General features: G+C 52.2%; 1 protein-coding gene across 5 annotated transcripts in view; it reads left to right on the top strand.

Moving 5' to 3' along the window:
* The window catches only part of PFKM (phosphofructokinase, muscle), a 44,817-nt gene extending 29,916 nt beyond the window's left edge, over positions 1–14,901 (top strand). For all 5 annotated transcript variants that reach the window (XM_025477416.3, XM_025477414.3, XM_025477413.3 and 2 more), the window contains 21 exons: positions 671–744; positions 1,581–1,658; positions 3,052–3,241; positions 3,458–3,623; positions 4,332–4,376; positions 4,801–4,909; positions 5,030–5,125; positions 5,341–5,433; positions 6,243–6,368; positions 7,722–7,786; positions 8,292–8,361; positions 9,130–9,279; positions 9,688–9,758; positions 10,077–10,164; positions 10,259–10,411; positions 11,088–11,252; positions 12,260–12,321; positions 12,531–12,642; positions 13,845–13,944; positions 14,026–14,131; positions 14,359–14,901. In XM_025477416.3, the coding sequence (XP_025333201.1) occupies positions 671–744; positions 1,581–1,658; positions 3,052–3,241; positions 3,458–3,623; positions 4,332–4,376; positions 4,801–4,909; positions 5,030–5,125; positions 5,341–5,433; positions 6,243–6,368; positions 7,722–7,786; positions 8,292–8,361; positions 9,130–9,279; positions 9,688–9,758; positions 10,077–10,164; positions 10,259–10,411; positions 11,088–11,252; positions 12,260–12,321; positions 12,531–12,642; positions 13,845–13,944; positions 14,026–14,131; positions 14,359–14,503 (2,264 nt within the window). In that variant the 3' untranslated portion in view covers positions 14,504–14,901. The remainder of the gene's footprint in view (positions 1–670; positions 745–1,580; positions 1,659–3,051; positions 3,242–3,457; positions 3,624–4,331; positions 4,377–4,800; positions 4,910–5,029; positions 5,126–5,340; positions 5,434–6,242; positions 6,369–7,721; positions 7,787–8,291; positions 8,362–9,129; positions 9,280–9,687; positions 9,759–10,076; positions 10,165–10,258; positions 10,412–11,087; positions 11,253–12,259; positions 12,322–12,530; positions 12,643–13,844; positions 13,945–14,025; positions 14,132–14,358) is intronic.
* The last annotated feature ends 352 nt before the right edge of the window (positions 14,902–15,253 follow it).

Raw genomic sequence — 15,253 nt, 5'->3', positions numbered from 1 at the left:
ATTACAAGGTAGGATGGGTTACCGGGACCAAGACCTGGGAATGTCTTCTGTCTCTCACCAAGGAAGCTCTGCTTAGCACAGTTATCAGTAGTATTGGTTCTAATATGGAGGCCTTTACAGCTTGCTCCATGTCTTGTGTGCTATGCAGGGTAGTTCCTCCACCGTACTCTTGGGAGAGATGGTTCTTATTGCTGAGTAGCTCCTCAAAAGGAGTAATACTTCTATGGGAGAAAGGAGAAAGACTCTCCTCTCTGTTTTAGTCCTAATTGTTTCTCTCTGTGGAGAGACTGGCTCTGTGACCTTGACCTCTTTGAACTTCAGTTTCCAGATCTGTAAAATGGAGGCAACTTTAGGGTTGTGAATAGGATTAAACGAGATGACATTTGACGAGCAGTTAGCAGTGTCTCCCACTACAGTAAGCATTCAAGATTATAATTCCCAGATTGCCCTGTGAGGAAAGGTCTCAGGAAAGATGGGATTTGGCGGGGAGGGGGCTGACTGGGGGATATCTGGAGCTACATCAACACTAAACATGATAATTCAGTGTTAGTGGAGGAGAGTTTTCTAGATTCAGAGAAAAGCCTGAGAAATGGACTGAATTGTATCTTGTAGTCCAGGCTGCTTTTCTCAGGAGTAACCTCTCCCTGTTGTCTCTCCTCTCTCCTCACAGGTATGAATGCTGCTGTCAGGGCTGTGGTTCGAGTGGGTATCTTTACTGGTGCCCGTGTCTTCTTTGTCCATGAGGTTGGTTCTCTATTTTGTTCTCTGTTGTTCTTTCCCTATTTTCTGCTCCCCCTTCCCCACTTCCTATTTCCTCACCTCCCAGTTACATGCTGTCTGACCTATCTCAGCTCCCTGTCTTCATGAGTGTCCCCTGCCATTCCAGTTTCCAATAACGATGGTGGGATCTGGGGATCTACAGACTGGGTCCTCATGTTGCCCATCCAGTTAAAGGAAGAAGTAATCCTCTCTTCCCCTAACCTCCACCAAGATAAAGAGAGAAGCTGAAATGAGTATTTCACAGAAAATTTAGGTATGTCCAGAGCTAGAGCTTTTGGAAAGAAGAGTCTCATCAGATTTCTGTAGTTTGCAAACCTTCTGAGGTTCTGACTCCTCTTTCCTTCTCTCCCTTCCCTCTCATTCTTTGTCCACTCTTCTTTCTGTAAATTTTATCTATCTTCTCCCAAATTTTATCTTTTCCAGTCCTATTTCTCTCTTGGCCTCCCTCCAACCCCTTCTCTTTCCCCTCTACTGTTAACAAAGCCATCTGTTATCTAGTTCCCTGGGAAGCAGATTGGAGGACATGGGATGAGCCATAAGCAAGAGGAATTAGGATGAAATACTAGGAAGGGCATCCTGACCTTTTGCGATTACAAGAAACTAGATGAGGGTCTTGAAAATTTGATGTCTTCTTCCTTGCACAGTGTTAAATGTGACAGTGTCATGGGCATCCAGGACTCAGTAATGGGAGGAGGTGACTTGATTCTCAAAAAGCTTCTTCCCAGGGATTCTGTCTTAATCGTGGGGGTTTAGGGAGAACTGGCCTAGCAGGGGCTGAATGGCTGTAATGTGCCCCACAGGGTTACCAAGGCCTGGTGGATGGTGGAGATCACATCAGGGAAGCCACCTGGGAGAGCGTTTCGATGATGCTTCAGCTGGTATGTTCCAGAGGACTCCCATCCCGTATTTGTCCTGTCGTTGTTGCACCCCATTCTGGTTTGGCCTCATAGTTGCCCAAGTCTCCCCCCAACCCACAACAATGTGGCTCGACATGAAGGGTTCTATGACTAGAGAGGTGCCACGATTGCTCTTTACTCTTTGAGTTTGAAAACATCACCCTGTTTTCCTACGGTGGCAGGGGGGCAGGAATGCGGTCACAGGACAGTTTGCTCTTTAAAGAAAGGTCATAGGCAAGACTTGAGGAATTGGTAAGTAAGCAGGTCCTGCTCTGGCATCACGGGGAAGGTCTGGCCATGAAAATAACTTTACCAGAGGACTGGAGCCAGAGCCAGAAGTAGAGATGAAATCTGCCAGTCCTCATGTGATGGTGATAAGGTCACCTGAAACCAGAGTGTTTAAGGGAGGAAGAAACCAATATAGAGTTTCCAGAAACACCCTAAGATTATGCTGATTGCATCACAACCCCTTGAGCTACTTTCTCTAGGTCAGATACCTATTATCTGATTTACTGAAAGATCTACAAATTGCATTTGTATCCCCATTCTTTACCTCTCTCCTCTAAAAATCCGTGGGAGGAAATTTAATGTGCAGTGCTTTGTGAAGGTTCTTTATAGGCAATAGTGCCTGCTGTAAAGTGGTCTGAGAATGAGCCAGACTTCTCCATCAATACTCCCAAAGTCATGGATGCCAGTATATATGATTTGTGGAAACCCTAAGTATACTTACCTCTCTTGGGGTATCTCTAAACCCCTGACAATCCTCAGAGCCATTTTTCCTGTGAATACCTATGTCTTGTGTCTTCTTCCACTAGCACCATAGATCCTGAAGAGCAGAGAGGAAAGAATTGGCAGTGCCTGGTTACAATTAGAAATCAGTGAGTTCAAGAGGGAGAAAGTACTACCAGGCACATTGGGATGAACTCCTAAGAATAGTTTGGATGCAATCTGATGCAGTCAGGTCACTAGGGAGAATTTCCAAAGGCCGAAGCCAGTGCTATTTCATATGCTTCTAAGAACACGTGAAAGATGGAGATGATTCCAAAAGCCAACAGCATGTATGTGTTCCTTTGCTCCCCTTGAGGATAATCACTTTGATGACAATGCCTTCAATGAAATGGGTTGATCTGAGCAGTCTTCAACAAACAGGTGTAGCAGAATATAAGGAGTGACCCTGTGGTAGCTCAGCCAGTATCATTTCCCTCTCCTTTAGAAGGGACAAATGACCTGTAAGGATGTCAGGGTATGTCCTAGAAAGCCATGTGGTTATGACAGCCCATCACAGTGTTGGAATAGGGGAAATCTTAGCATGTTCAGCCAAAATTCAGCTTTCTCCTCCGGGGTGGGGGGGCTGACTCCTACCTCTTCCCCATAGGGTGGCACAGTCATTGGAAGTGCCCGGTGTAAGGATTTTCGGGAACGAGAGGGGCGACTTCGAGCTGCCCACAACCTAGTGAAACGTGGGATCACCAATCTGTGTGTCATCGGGGGTGATGGCAGCCTCACTGGGGCGGACACCTTCCGTTCTGAGTGGAGTGACTTGCTGAGTGACCTCCAGAAAGCGGGTGAGACGTGGTTGTCAGAAGTGTGCGCACCCCCACCCCAATGGAGGAGATCGTTACCCAGACGCGAATGGGGCGGGGGCGGGGTGGTCCTTGCTCTCCTCACTGTGCCACTGCCTGTGGTGCCCACTGGCTGCGGGTCCTGCTCTCTCCGCCCATCTGTTCTTTAGGCATGCCAGGCCCCTCACCTGGCGGCTCCTGGTTTCTTGTCTTTGTCAGGTAAGATCACAGCGGAGGAGGCTACGAAGTCCAGCTACCTGAATATCGTGGGCTTGGTGGGCTCAATTGACAATGACTTTTGCGGCACTGACATGACCATCGGCACCGACTCTGCCCTGCACCGGATCATAGAGATCGTGGATGCCATCACCACTACTGCTCAGAGGTGAGGGGGCCTGCAGAGAGGCAGCTGGAACTGGCTAAAGGGCTGGGGTCAGAGCAGAGGCACGCACTGGAGCTGCAGGCCATAACGACCAGTTTTCTGGTGCCGGGACACTCTTTAACAAAGAGTGATCTCTAGGGCCTGAGACTGCACTGCTGTCTGAATGCTGTAGGCTTGCGTCTTCTCACCATCTAGCCTACTGGCCACACTAGCTCTGGGGCTTTGACACCCAAAGGATGTCCCAGGATTAGCGTCCAACCTGAGACAAATCCGGGGAGCCCCACACCTCAGCCACCCTTTTCAGCTGTGTCATAGCGATTGTGGGGGCTATCGCTGCCACTGCTCAGAGTAGGGGGTGCGGGGGAGGCAGTGTGCGAGATTGGGAGGACAGAAGGTCACACTTTGCCAAGGCAATCCCAGGGGATTCCAGACTGGTCAAGTCCTCACTTCTTCACTTCTGTTCCCTTTCCCTCCTTCCCTTCCTGGGCCCCCTGGGCCCCCAGAACAGAGCCACAGGACTGACCCCTTTCACTGCACGTTTCAGCTCCCCGTGGCTGATGTGTTTCTCCTAGGTCTTCCTGGCTCTCGGGGAGCCTGCTGGAAGATCTAGTGGCATCTCCCAGGGAGGTTACCCATCCTGGCTCTGGGGGCGGCTTGATCCTGGCCGTAGGGACAGTAGGATTGTGTCAGCCCTGCGTCTGTCTCTTGCAGCCACCAGAGGACGTTTGTGTTGGAAGTGATGGGCCGGCACTGTGGGTAAGATCATCTGGACTTGCTGCTTCTGTGGAGTCAGCACTAACCTTCTCTTCCCCGGAGGATCCAGGGAGGTCTCCCGGGGGAGCAGATCTGGAGGGGCCCACGCTCCTCTGGCTGGGGCCTCGTTTCCCTGCTTCCACCCCAAGTGTGTGCGTGTGTGTATGTGCACAGGCCCACTCCAGCATGAGAGGGCACCCAGTGCTCTGAAGTCTGAGGCCACTGTGGTAGGGTGGCATGACTAGAAGGTGCCCTTCAGGGACAGAATCTCACTGAGAAGCTGTCTCAGCGGTGCTTCCACCTCCAAGAATGAAACCACAGGTCCTCAGACCCTTCACCAACTATGGGGCCAGGCAACCTGCAGGGTTCTGGTGAGGCTCTTGGTGGAGTGGGACTCCCCACGTGATGCTTCTGCCTCTCCTCTCAGATACCTGGCCCTTGTCACCTCCCTCTCCTGTGGGGCTGACTGGGTTTTTATTCCTGAATGTCCGCCAGATGATGACTGGGAGGAACATCTTTGTCGCCGGCTTAGTGAGGTACTGGCACTTCTTTTTTTTTTTTTGCCCTTAAAAAAACTCTCGCCTGTCCCGCTGACAATGCCCTTCCCATCCATCAGTTTCACCCCATCGACCACTCTTCTTTTTGTTCTTGACCAGACAAGGACCCGGGGTTCTCGTCTCAACATCATCATTGTGGCTGAGGGTGCGATTGACAAGAATGGGAAACCAATCACCTCAGAAGAAATCAAGGAGGTTAGTATCCATGAAGCCAGAGAGGCCTTGGATGCCATCCCGCCCGCGCCCTTCCCTGGTGGTTTCTGAATCTCCCCTTAGTCCTTCTGCACATCTTTCCCCAAGTTTCCTGCCCCCTAGTTTCCAAGGGATCATTACAAGAGGTTAAATCATCTGTGGTTTATCTTAGTCTCTGCTTGTTTTTGGTCTCTGACTCTGTGTCCTTCTGTCTTCAGCTGGTGGTAAAGCGTCTGGGATATGACACTCGGGTCACTGTCTTGGGGCATGTGCAGCGGGGTGGGACCCCATCAGCCTTCGACCGAATCCTGGTAAGTCATGGTTCTGTGGCCCTCACATCTTTGGACCCACAACTTGCACGACTGCACTTCACCACAACAGGGGCTTACTGCCACCCACCACCAGCCTCTGGACTGCGGTGGCCCTTGACCCATTCCCATACATTTAAGAATTCCCTTCTGTTTTAAAAACTGATGGGAACCTCTATGCTCCCTGAACGGTGAGGTCTCATATCTCCGCTTCGAGCATTAATAACATTATTTTTTTTTTTAATTTTTTTTTTAATTTTTATTTACTTATGATAGTCAGAGAGAGAAAGAGAGGCAGAGACATAGGCAGAGGGAGAAGCAGACTCCATGTACCGGGAGCCTGATGTGAGATTCGATCCCGGGTCTCCAGGATCGTGCCCTGGGCCAAAGGCAGGCGCCAAATCGCTGCACCACCCAGGGATCCCCGCTTTGAGCATTAATAACATTATTAAGATCTAACTCAGACACTCAGATTGAACCCTCTTATCTGATCTGCATTGGGAGAGGCCATATTCTTTCTTGCTTTATCAATAAGAAGGGAATATTATCAAGCCTCAGTAATCTCCTTGATTGCTACATTGGATGCGTTTCTCTGGAACCAAATAGAATTCTAACGGCAAGAGGATGAAGAATTATCAAGCTATAGATGAAATCTGAGTAGGGAGGCAAAGCCCAGCAAGCTCTTGGCTGTGGTCCTTAAATGTGCAGCTCCACCCTGTGATTTGGAAGGGCCTTGAGTGCCCTGGCTCTCCAGGCCGAGTCCAGATAGGGATCCCTGAACAGACTTGTCTTTGGTCCCTGGGCTCCCACAGGGCAGCAGGATGGGTGTGGAAGCAGTGATGGCGCTCTTGGAGGGGACCCCGGACACCCCGGCCTGCGTGGTGAGCCTCTCTGGTAACCAGGCTGTGCGCCTGCCCCTCATGGAGTGTGTACAGGTGGTAAGTACTGACCTCGGCTCCCCTTCCTAACAGCCCCGAGCCTGTCTTTGAACTGGAGCTTAAAGGGAAAGAGACCAAGTTCCAAGGCCACTAGAACAGGAGCAGATGGAAAGGCAGCATGGTGTAGTTAGAGTGAGGTGGGAAGAGCAGAATAGGCTTTGCAAAGAAGCCGCCACCTCGCTGAGCCTCAGCGTCCCTGTCTGTAAGTATTCCACAGGAGAGATGCTGACCCTACCAAGTAATGAGACCTAATATCGTGTAAAATCCAACCTCGCATCCAAGATTTTGCAATGTCTTTGCTGGAAGAGAAATGCAGTCTCTCTCTCCAAACATGAGTAGAAGCAGGGATGTTATTAAGGTCTGGCTGGCTGGCTTATATGTTTCTGTGATTTATTTATTTATTTTTAAAAGAGATTTTATTTATTTATTCATGAGAGACACAGAGAGAGAGGCAGAGACACAGGCAGAGGGAGAAGCAGGCTCCATCCAGGGAGCCCGATGTGGGACTCGATCCCGGATCTCCAGGATCACACCCTGGGCTGAAGGCAGGCACTTAACCGCTGAGCCACCCAGGCTCCCCTGTTTCTGTGATTTCTACTTGGACATGCTTCTCTGAAGCAACGTGAGGTTTCTAGCACTCATCCTGAGGGCTGTTACAAGGAGTGGAGGGGATGTTTGGGATGGGTGTGATGCAGTACCTGGAAAATGCTGAGTGTTCAGGGAGTGGTGGCTCTGGTGATGAAGGAATCAATCCTCGGATGCCACAGAGCAGACCGTGTGGCTGGGGGCTAAGGGGTCTGGCTGGCTGATCCTCCGGGCTGGCTCCCCGCTCCTGGCCTGCTTCTCTCCGAGGCTCACGAGTGTCAGCAACCTACAGCACAGACATGCTCCAGCCTTGCTTGGGACTGCGTATCCAAAAGCCCAAGAGCTAACGCACCAGAAATCAGTAGCTGGGAAACACATGGCAGGGATCAGCCTTTCTTCCTAACCACGCCGTCTGGAGGGGGGGTCTTCTTCAGTCATTCAGTTTAGAGGCTGCTTTGAGGTTGGGGTCCTGGGTGTGGAATGGGGAAGAAAGCTGTTCTGCTGAGCACTCCTCTGCTCTGCCCAGGTTCTAGTAAGTAGAGCACTGAATCTGCTCCTTCCTTCTGCTGCTCATTACTCCACAAATTAAAGAAAACCAAAGATATCTCTTTCTGTGAAAGCTTGGAGCACATAGAAAAGGTGGGGTGCATGGTAGGCAGCATCTTTGCAGAAGCGCAGAGACAGGCAGGGTCTTACCACCAGGCAGAAATCCTGCTGTGTAAAGGGCCCTGCCTCCTAGTCGTGACTCTTGCCGTGTTCCTTCCTCAGACCAAGGATGTGACCAAGGCCATGAATGACAGGAAATTCGATGAAGCCATGAAGCTGAGAGGCCGGTGAGGGGACGACCAGAAGCTCAGTAGCTACAGAAAACAGATTACTGGAGTGAAGAAAAAAAAAAATTGGACATAGCTTCAGACCCAAAATAGGAGCTTCTGCTTCTTTCTCTTGTGATTGTCTCTGCAACAGTTTTTTCCCCCGGAGCATGGGCTGTGGGGTGACTGGGAGGCACGGACCACCCCAGGGATGCTCTCCCTGGGATTGGCCTTCTGTAATCTGGTGTTCGTGTGTGGGGGTTCCAGCTAGGTTTGCTCTTTCTCTAGGCGAGGGGCAGCGTCTCAGGCTGAGTGCAGCACCCGGGAGGAGAGCACTCTGGCCCGGGTTGATTAATTCGTGGCCCCTTATCAGCTCCTGTCCAGTGCCTGCCATGTCCCGGTTATATCCCTTGAGCTTTGCCCCATGGAACTTTCACACTCAGAGCAAAACTTCAGACCCCCTTGGCTGCTGGCCAAGAGGAGTGGCCTGAAGTCCCCTCCACCCCCCACCCCGTACTTTTTACAGGAGCTTCATGAACAACTGGGAGGTGTACAAGCTTCTGGCTCACATCAGACCTCCCGTCTCGAAGACATCGGTGAGCTCTCTGCCCTTGACTCCTTCTCTCGGCCTCCCTGTGTGGCCACTCCTGCAACCTCTAGCCATGCCAGCTTCCTTGCCCCCCTGTCATCTTCGGTACAGGGTCCCCGACCCTGTGAAGAACTCTGCTTGTAGCCACCCCAGATACCAGCCCCGTGCTCCCAGTGTGCCCTGGTTGTCTCTAACCCAAGACCCACAACCAAGTTAGGACTCCCAAGGTAGCATGCAAGGAAGGGAAAGAGGCTTATGTCGTATTTCCTCTGAGCAAGGCTGGGAATAATCACACCTGGGTGTATGGAAGCCGCTTCTTCCATGGAAGGCGTGGTTCTCAATATGTAATATATATCAGAATCATCTGGGCTGCTTATCAAACATGCAGGTTGCTGGATCCTTCCCTCAGAGAGGATTTAGATCTGGTGCAGGGCCCAGAAATATGCAGGTTCAATAGGCATGAAGATCAGGTGGTCCAAGGATCACGCTTTGGAGATACTGCCCAGGAAGGCCTCACCGTTACGGAATGAATGGTGCCTGGGGTCAGGGACAGCAGCTTTACTTACTGACTTGTGACAGAGTTTTGCCTCCATGGCACGAGGAGACGGACCGTGCCGGCGCTCCCAGGGACAGGGTGTGTTGTCCAGAGGCAGATATCCTCATCCTAGGACCTGAGGGACCCAGAGTTCAGGGACCTTACTGACCTGTCCCCTCCCATCTGCTGGCGTTTCTGTCCCATCTTTGCCCTGCTCCCTCTCGGCTTCCTCCTCCCCAGGCTACCATGCACACGGTGGCCGTGATGAACGTGGGTGCCCCAGCCGCAGGCATGAATGCTGCCGTCCGCTCCACCGTGAGAATTGGACTCATCCAGGGCAACCGGGTGCTGGTTGTGCATGATGGCTTCGAGGGCCTGGCCAAGGGTCAGGTATGGGGACCAGAGGGACGGAGGGCCAAGGAGTGGTCGTGGCGAGGGGAAGCAGAGCAGGGCGACTTATCCATTTTCTTCCTTTCTACACCCCCCCCCCGCCCCTGCCCCTCACTGCCTTCCATTGTCTACGTTATTTTCCTCTCAGGGTTTGAGCAGAAGTAGCTACTTAATTTTAAGGCAGTATAAACAGGCAGGAGCCACATACGTGATTTAATTCTCTATCCCGAAGCTCAGTGCGGTGCCCGGCATAAGTAGGTGCTTATTTGTGAACGAGCCCATAAGGGTGGAAGGAGTTCATTGGGGTGGGGAAGAGCCAGTGCCTGGCGTTCCTCTTCCAAGGGGTGGGGGTTGGGGTGGGCTCAGGGCTCAGGGAGTGGTGCAGACCTGCGCGACCCTCTCCTGCAGATCGAGGAGGCTGGCTGGAGCTATGTGGGGGGCTGGACTGGCCAAGGCGGTTCCAAACTTGGGACTAAGAGGTAAGTGGCACCCTAGGAGCACCTCCTCCAGGTCAGCCCTGAAGATTCCCCGTGAAGTATAGTGTCGGTTCATTAGGTCAGCGTCCATGCTGCTGTAGGGGACCCTCTGTCCCCACGTTGCAGCTGCCTCAGTGAATTAGCAGCTCTGGCAACCTAAAGCCCCAGGGCGGACCCCTGGGCAGCGGGGAGACGTGGCCGAGGGAAGGGGCACAAGTCTGGAAATATACATCAAGCACCTCCTGAGTCTAGCTTTTCTCTCCCTCGATTTTGCTGTCTCCTCTCCCCATCGCCCGCCCCTGCCCCACCCCGCTCAACCAGGACTCTGCCCAAGAAGAGCTTTGAGCAGATCAGTGCCAACATCACTAAGTTTAACATTCAGGGCCTGATCATCATCGGGGGCTTTGAGGTGAGTGCCTTGCCGTTTCTTTCCCTCTGCACCGCCCCCCCCACCTCTCACTTCCCCCCCTCACCGCCACCCCTGCTGCGGTTCTTCTTCGCAGGCTTACACTGGGGGCCTGGAGCTGATGGAGGGCAGGAAGCAGTTTGATGAGCTGTGCATCCCGTTTGTGGTCATCCCTGCTACGGTGTCCAACAACGTCCCTGGCTCGGACTTCAGCGTGGGCGCTGACACAGCCCTCAACACTATCTGCACGGTGAGAGCCCGCCGCCGCCCCCCAGGCCTCGGGCCGGGACTGTAGTCCCTGGGCTGCCTGTGCTCCTAGAAAGTGAACGGCTCTTTTTTTTTTTTTTTCTAATTTAAGATTTTATTTATTTATTTGAGAGAGAGAGAGAGCATGAGCAAGGGGGAGGGACAGAGGGAGAAGCAGGCTCCCCGCTGAGCAGGGAGCCCAGTGCCGTGCTCGGTCCCAGGACCCCGAGATCATGACCTGAGCTGAAGGCAGACACTTAACCAACTGAGCCACCCAGGTGCCCTGAAAGTGACCTCCTTTTTTGCTACCAGCCAAGCGAGTGTTTGAAAAGTGCTTCTTGAAGCGCAGGCCTTTTCCCAGACTTTATTGGACCACATATGGGGCTCATTCTCACCTGTGAGTCTCCATCCTAGAAACCTGCCGAATGGCTTCTCCTTCCTGAGGCCCTGTGGCCTAATTTCCCCACTCTGAGTGACAGAAGGGCTGAGTACGACTCCCTTCTGAGGAGAGGACTTCCACAGCCTGGTTGGCAAGCGGGGCTGCCGTCCCCGAAGGCAGGAATGTGAGGAGGCGTAGGGGCCTGGCTGGCCTGGGGAGGAGCTGGGTTGCTGCAAGGGCCAGAGGAGGGACGAGGATCAGATCCCGGGCCCGGTCTAACTAGGACCCACTGTCTTTGCAGACCTGTGACCGCATCAAGCAGTCAGCAGCAGGCACCAAGCGGCGGGTGTTCATCATTGAAACTATGGGTGGCTACTGCGGCTACCTGGCCACCATGGCAGGCCTGGCCGCTGGGGCGGATGCTGCCTACATTTTTGAGGAGCCCTTCACCATTCGGGACCTGCAGGTAGACGGCCACCCGGGGCCTGTAACGTAGCTCTGTCCGCACTGTCCCCACAGCAACCCGAGCTGTGAGAACTCGAGATGAGGACAGCCGCCTGGTCCTCGGGGCCCTGCTAGGAGACTGCGAGGAGCGGCACGCAGGCATTTCCCGGTATCACCTCACACACACAACCACAGCTCCTGTCGTAGGGAGCGTTTGTTGTGAAGGACGGCATGTTGCTAAGCCCTTCTCATGTGTTTTTGCATTTTGTCTTCAAAACAGACGTGCAGGAGAGTTATCATCTCCATGTTACAGACGAGAACCATTTAGAGAGGTTAAAAGCCTTGTCTAAACTGGCGAGGTGGTTTAACCAGCAGAGAGTCCGTCTTTCTACGGCATCAGGCCACCCCTCCAGATTTCCCTTGCTCCCAGGCTCTTTCCTGTCACTTCCGGGGTGGGGGGCGCTCCGACTCCTGTTCCACAGAGAGACCACATGATCCTAATTTTCCAAGATCTCAGTTCGCTGGAGGAAAGAAGAACCACCAAGTGGAGGGGCAGCAGGCTGAGGGAACTCCCTAATCTGAAAACCCAGCCAACCCCTGCCAGGGATGGAGGGTGGGAGTCTTCCTCCTGTACCCCTGACTCAAAGCCCAGATGAAGGAACTGGTTCCTTCAATGACTGCTGCACACACACAAGCAAACCATTTAAAGGGCAACACTGAGAGCGAGAGTCAGCCCCCTGAGGGAACCGGAAACCCCTGGGAAGGGACACTGGGAGCGGGTGGAAAGGCAAAACTGGCAGTTGCCACAGCTGCCTCGGACTTGCCTCCTTCCAGCTCGGCCTGTCTCATTCGGAATCTCTGTTTACATTTCTGTCCACTGAACTTCTTGTAGGGACGAGACAGGATCGCAGACAGCTGTCTTCCGTGTCTCCGCTTCTAGAGAGAGAGGCCTGGTGGGGAACCAGAGAGCTAGGCACGTGCCCAGCCTCATCCACTCCCAGCTAGGCTTAGGATTTGCTCTGTTTTCAGGCAAATGTTGAACATCTGGTGCAAAAGATGAAAACAACTGTGAAGAGGGGCCTGGTGTTAAGGTACCTCATCCACGGCTTGTTCCTGAGTGAAGAGACAATAGGCTCTGGCTCTAGCCCACAGGCTGCACCCACGCTCGGGACACCCCCGGGGAATTTGGATACAAAGGGAGAGAACCTGAGCCACGGGAGGAGATGGAAAAAGCAGGAAAGGGTTGTGAGGGATGGATGGGGAGAGGACCAGAGTCAGGCTTTTGGTGTCTACTTGGCAGGAATGAGAAGTGCAATGAGAACTATACCACGGACTTCATTTTCAACCTGTACTCTGAGGAGGGGAAGGGCATCTTCGACAGCAGGAAGAATGTGCTCGGCCACATGCAGCAGGTAGGGAAGGTGCCCCGTCCTGCCCCTCACCAGATGGCCATATCCTCTGTGGCCACTGGGTCTCCCACTGGTCTCCAATCTGCCGGAGGCCATTGGTGCCACCAGAGCGTGAGCCTGCAATTTCTTACTGTCATAGGACCTGAATATCTCTACTCTGGAAATAGCCTTAGAGATGATGTGGTCCGTCCTCTCCATTTAGGGCAGGGTGGGCTGGATAATTCTTCATCGCGGGTGGCTGTTGTGTGCACTGTGGGATCCTTTAGCGACAACCGTGGACTCTACGCCCTAGAGGCCCGTAGCACCTCCTTCTGGAGTTGTAACAACTACAAAAATGTCTTCAGACATTGCCAGATGTCCCCTGGGAGGGAAAGTCACCTCCAGGTGAGAACCACTAGTTCAGATGAAGAACATGAGCCCAGAGAGGAGAAACAAGCCTGGGTGAGAGCCAGGGCACCTATTCCAGGGCCCTTCCCACCACACCACGCTGCCTTCCAGAAGGAACCTGGGGTGTGCGCACAGGCACCTCGCTGGTGTGGGCTCCATCTCCACGGACTGGGGTTTCCGGGGGAAATGGATACCTTTCTACAATCCACGTTCAACCCCCACACCTATGGTGGGCCGTGCTCCCCGATGGTTCTAGTGGTCTTAGGCCTCTTCATCCGGTGTCTCCAGCCAATGCTGCTTAAGTATGGACCCCAATAGTACCCTTAAGAATGGGGTACTATTGGATAAAGTATGGCCACCTCGTCCCCGCTTCCCACCTACGTTCACTTAGTTCAGAGAAAATCTATGTGGTGTTTTATGTTATTGTGAGGTGCTCCCAAGGGCATCCATATTGGTTCCTAAGGAACGCTTCTGTGTCATTGATGATGGTGACTGACAAGGGCTGCTCAGAAGTGACTGAATGGCCAGACGCCAGGTGAAGGAACAGGAGCTGACAGCTGTGGAGCTAGAAGAGGCAGCTGTGAGACCAGTTACCCCCTTGTCTAATTAGTCACCCTTACTCCTGATAAATGGCCACACTTGCTGTGCCCGCGCACTCTGGTGCTCAGCACGGTCTCAGAATTTTCTTTCAGAGTTAGACTTCTGGATTCCTGTTACTGGCCGTAAACCTGAGGCCATTTCTTTATCTCTGTATGTTCAGGTATTTCTGCTACTTGATTAGAGTCTTTCCCTCTGTAATCTTTATGCTTTTTTTCCAGGGTGGGAGCCCAACTCCATTTGATAGGAATTTTGCCACTAAGATGGGCGCCAAGGCTATGAACTGGATGTCTGGGAAAATCAAAGAGAGTTACCGTAATGGTAGGTTGGGAAAGAGGGGAAGCCCCCTCCACAGAGGCTGGTTCCCCATTATTGAAGCTTACTGATCGTCCTTCATTGCAGGGAGGATCTTTGCCAATACGCCAGACTCGGGCTGTGTTCTGGGGATGCGTAAGAGGGCTCTGGTCTTTCAACCAGTGACTGAGCTGAAGGACCAGACAGATTTTGAGTGAGTACATCTGCTTCCCTGGTAGTTTCAGGGTCTGCTCTTCCCAGCCTGTGCGCTGCCTTCAATCCTCTCATCCTAGGACTAACACCGTCATCACACCTATTTCAGATCTTAACCCCGTGCCCTAAAATCCGGCCTCTTCTACTCAACTTCTTTCCATAAGCTTTGGATAGAAGTCAGTTGGGTTGCTAAAAGCTGAAATCATCATCTCTCTCATTTCTCTGTAGTCACCGCATCCCCAAGGAACAGTGGTGGCTGAAGCTGAGGCCCATCCTCAAAATCCTAGCCAAGTACGAGATTGACTTGGACACCACAGAGCACGCCCACCTGGAGCACATCAGTCGGAAGCGATCTGGAGAAACTTCTATCTAACCCTCTTTGGAGTGAGGGTCATGGATTGTCTGATCATGGTCAGCTCACCCCCTGATAGATCCAAGTCCATGTATCCCCAAGTATTTTAGCTCATTTTTCTTTAGGTTTCCTTTTATTCTGCAACTGTAGCCATGACCAGCTCTGGCCAGGGAGCTGGGGCAGCGGGCAGTGAGTAGAGGCTCCTTTTAGGTGGAATTTATCAACTTCTACCCCAGCTTCATCTGTCACACAAGACTGGGCTCCTCTAGTGCTACTGCTAGATTTCAGCTACTCGGTTAGAATTTTCCTGAAAATAAGCTTTATTTATTTCTTTGTGATAACAAAGTCTTGGTTCCTCTATTACTTTTACTGCAGTGACAAACAATAGCTACACTAATAAATGCCAACTGGTCACTGTGCTTTTGGTTCTCCTGTTGTCACTTTCACAAGTGAATGTCATCCTGTCAACCCTAAGGACTGGACTCTGCTCAGACACCTGGGAAAATGCAGCCCATACGATCACCCCATGTACCTCTCTCCACCTCATGGCTTTTGTCCCCCCACAGCATCTCTTGGCTATGAACATAGGGATCTAGAACATCATCGTACACTGGTCCTTACCCTCATTCCACACCAGTCCCTCCTGTATCCTCCATAGCCATAGGACGTGCCAGGCTCTCTTTTAAGCATGAAGTTGTGTTTCACCTTCTGATCATATGCTCATGACCTGAGGGTGCTTTTTTTCCAGCCATCCTATGAGCTCTACTCCTC

This window comes from Canis lupus, chromosome 27, assembly GCF_003254725.2.
Source record: "Canis lupus dingo isolate Sandy chromosome 27, ASM325472v2, whole genome shotgun sequence".
Classification (NCBI taxonomy): Eukaryota; Metazoa; Chordata; class Mammalia; order Carnivora; family Canidae; genus Canis; species Canis lupus.
This window is presented reverse-complemented; position numbering and strand designations above follow the sequence as displayed.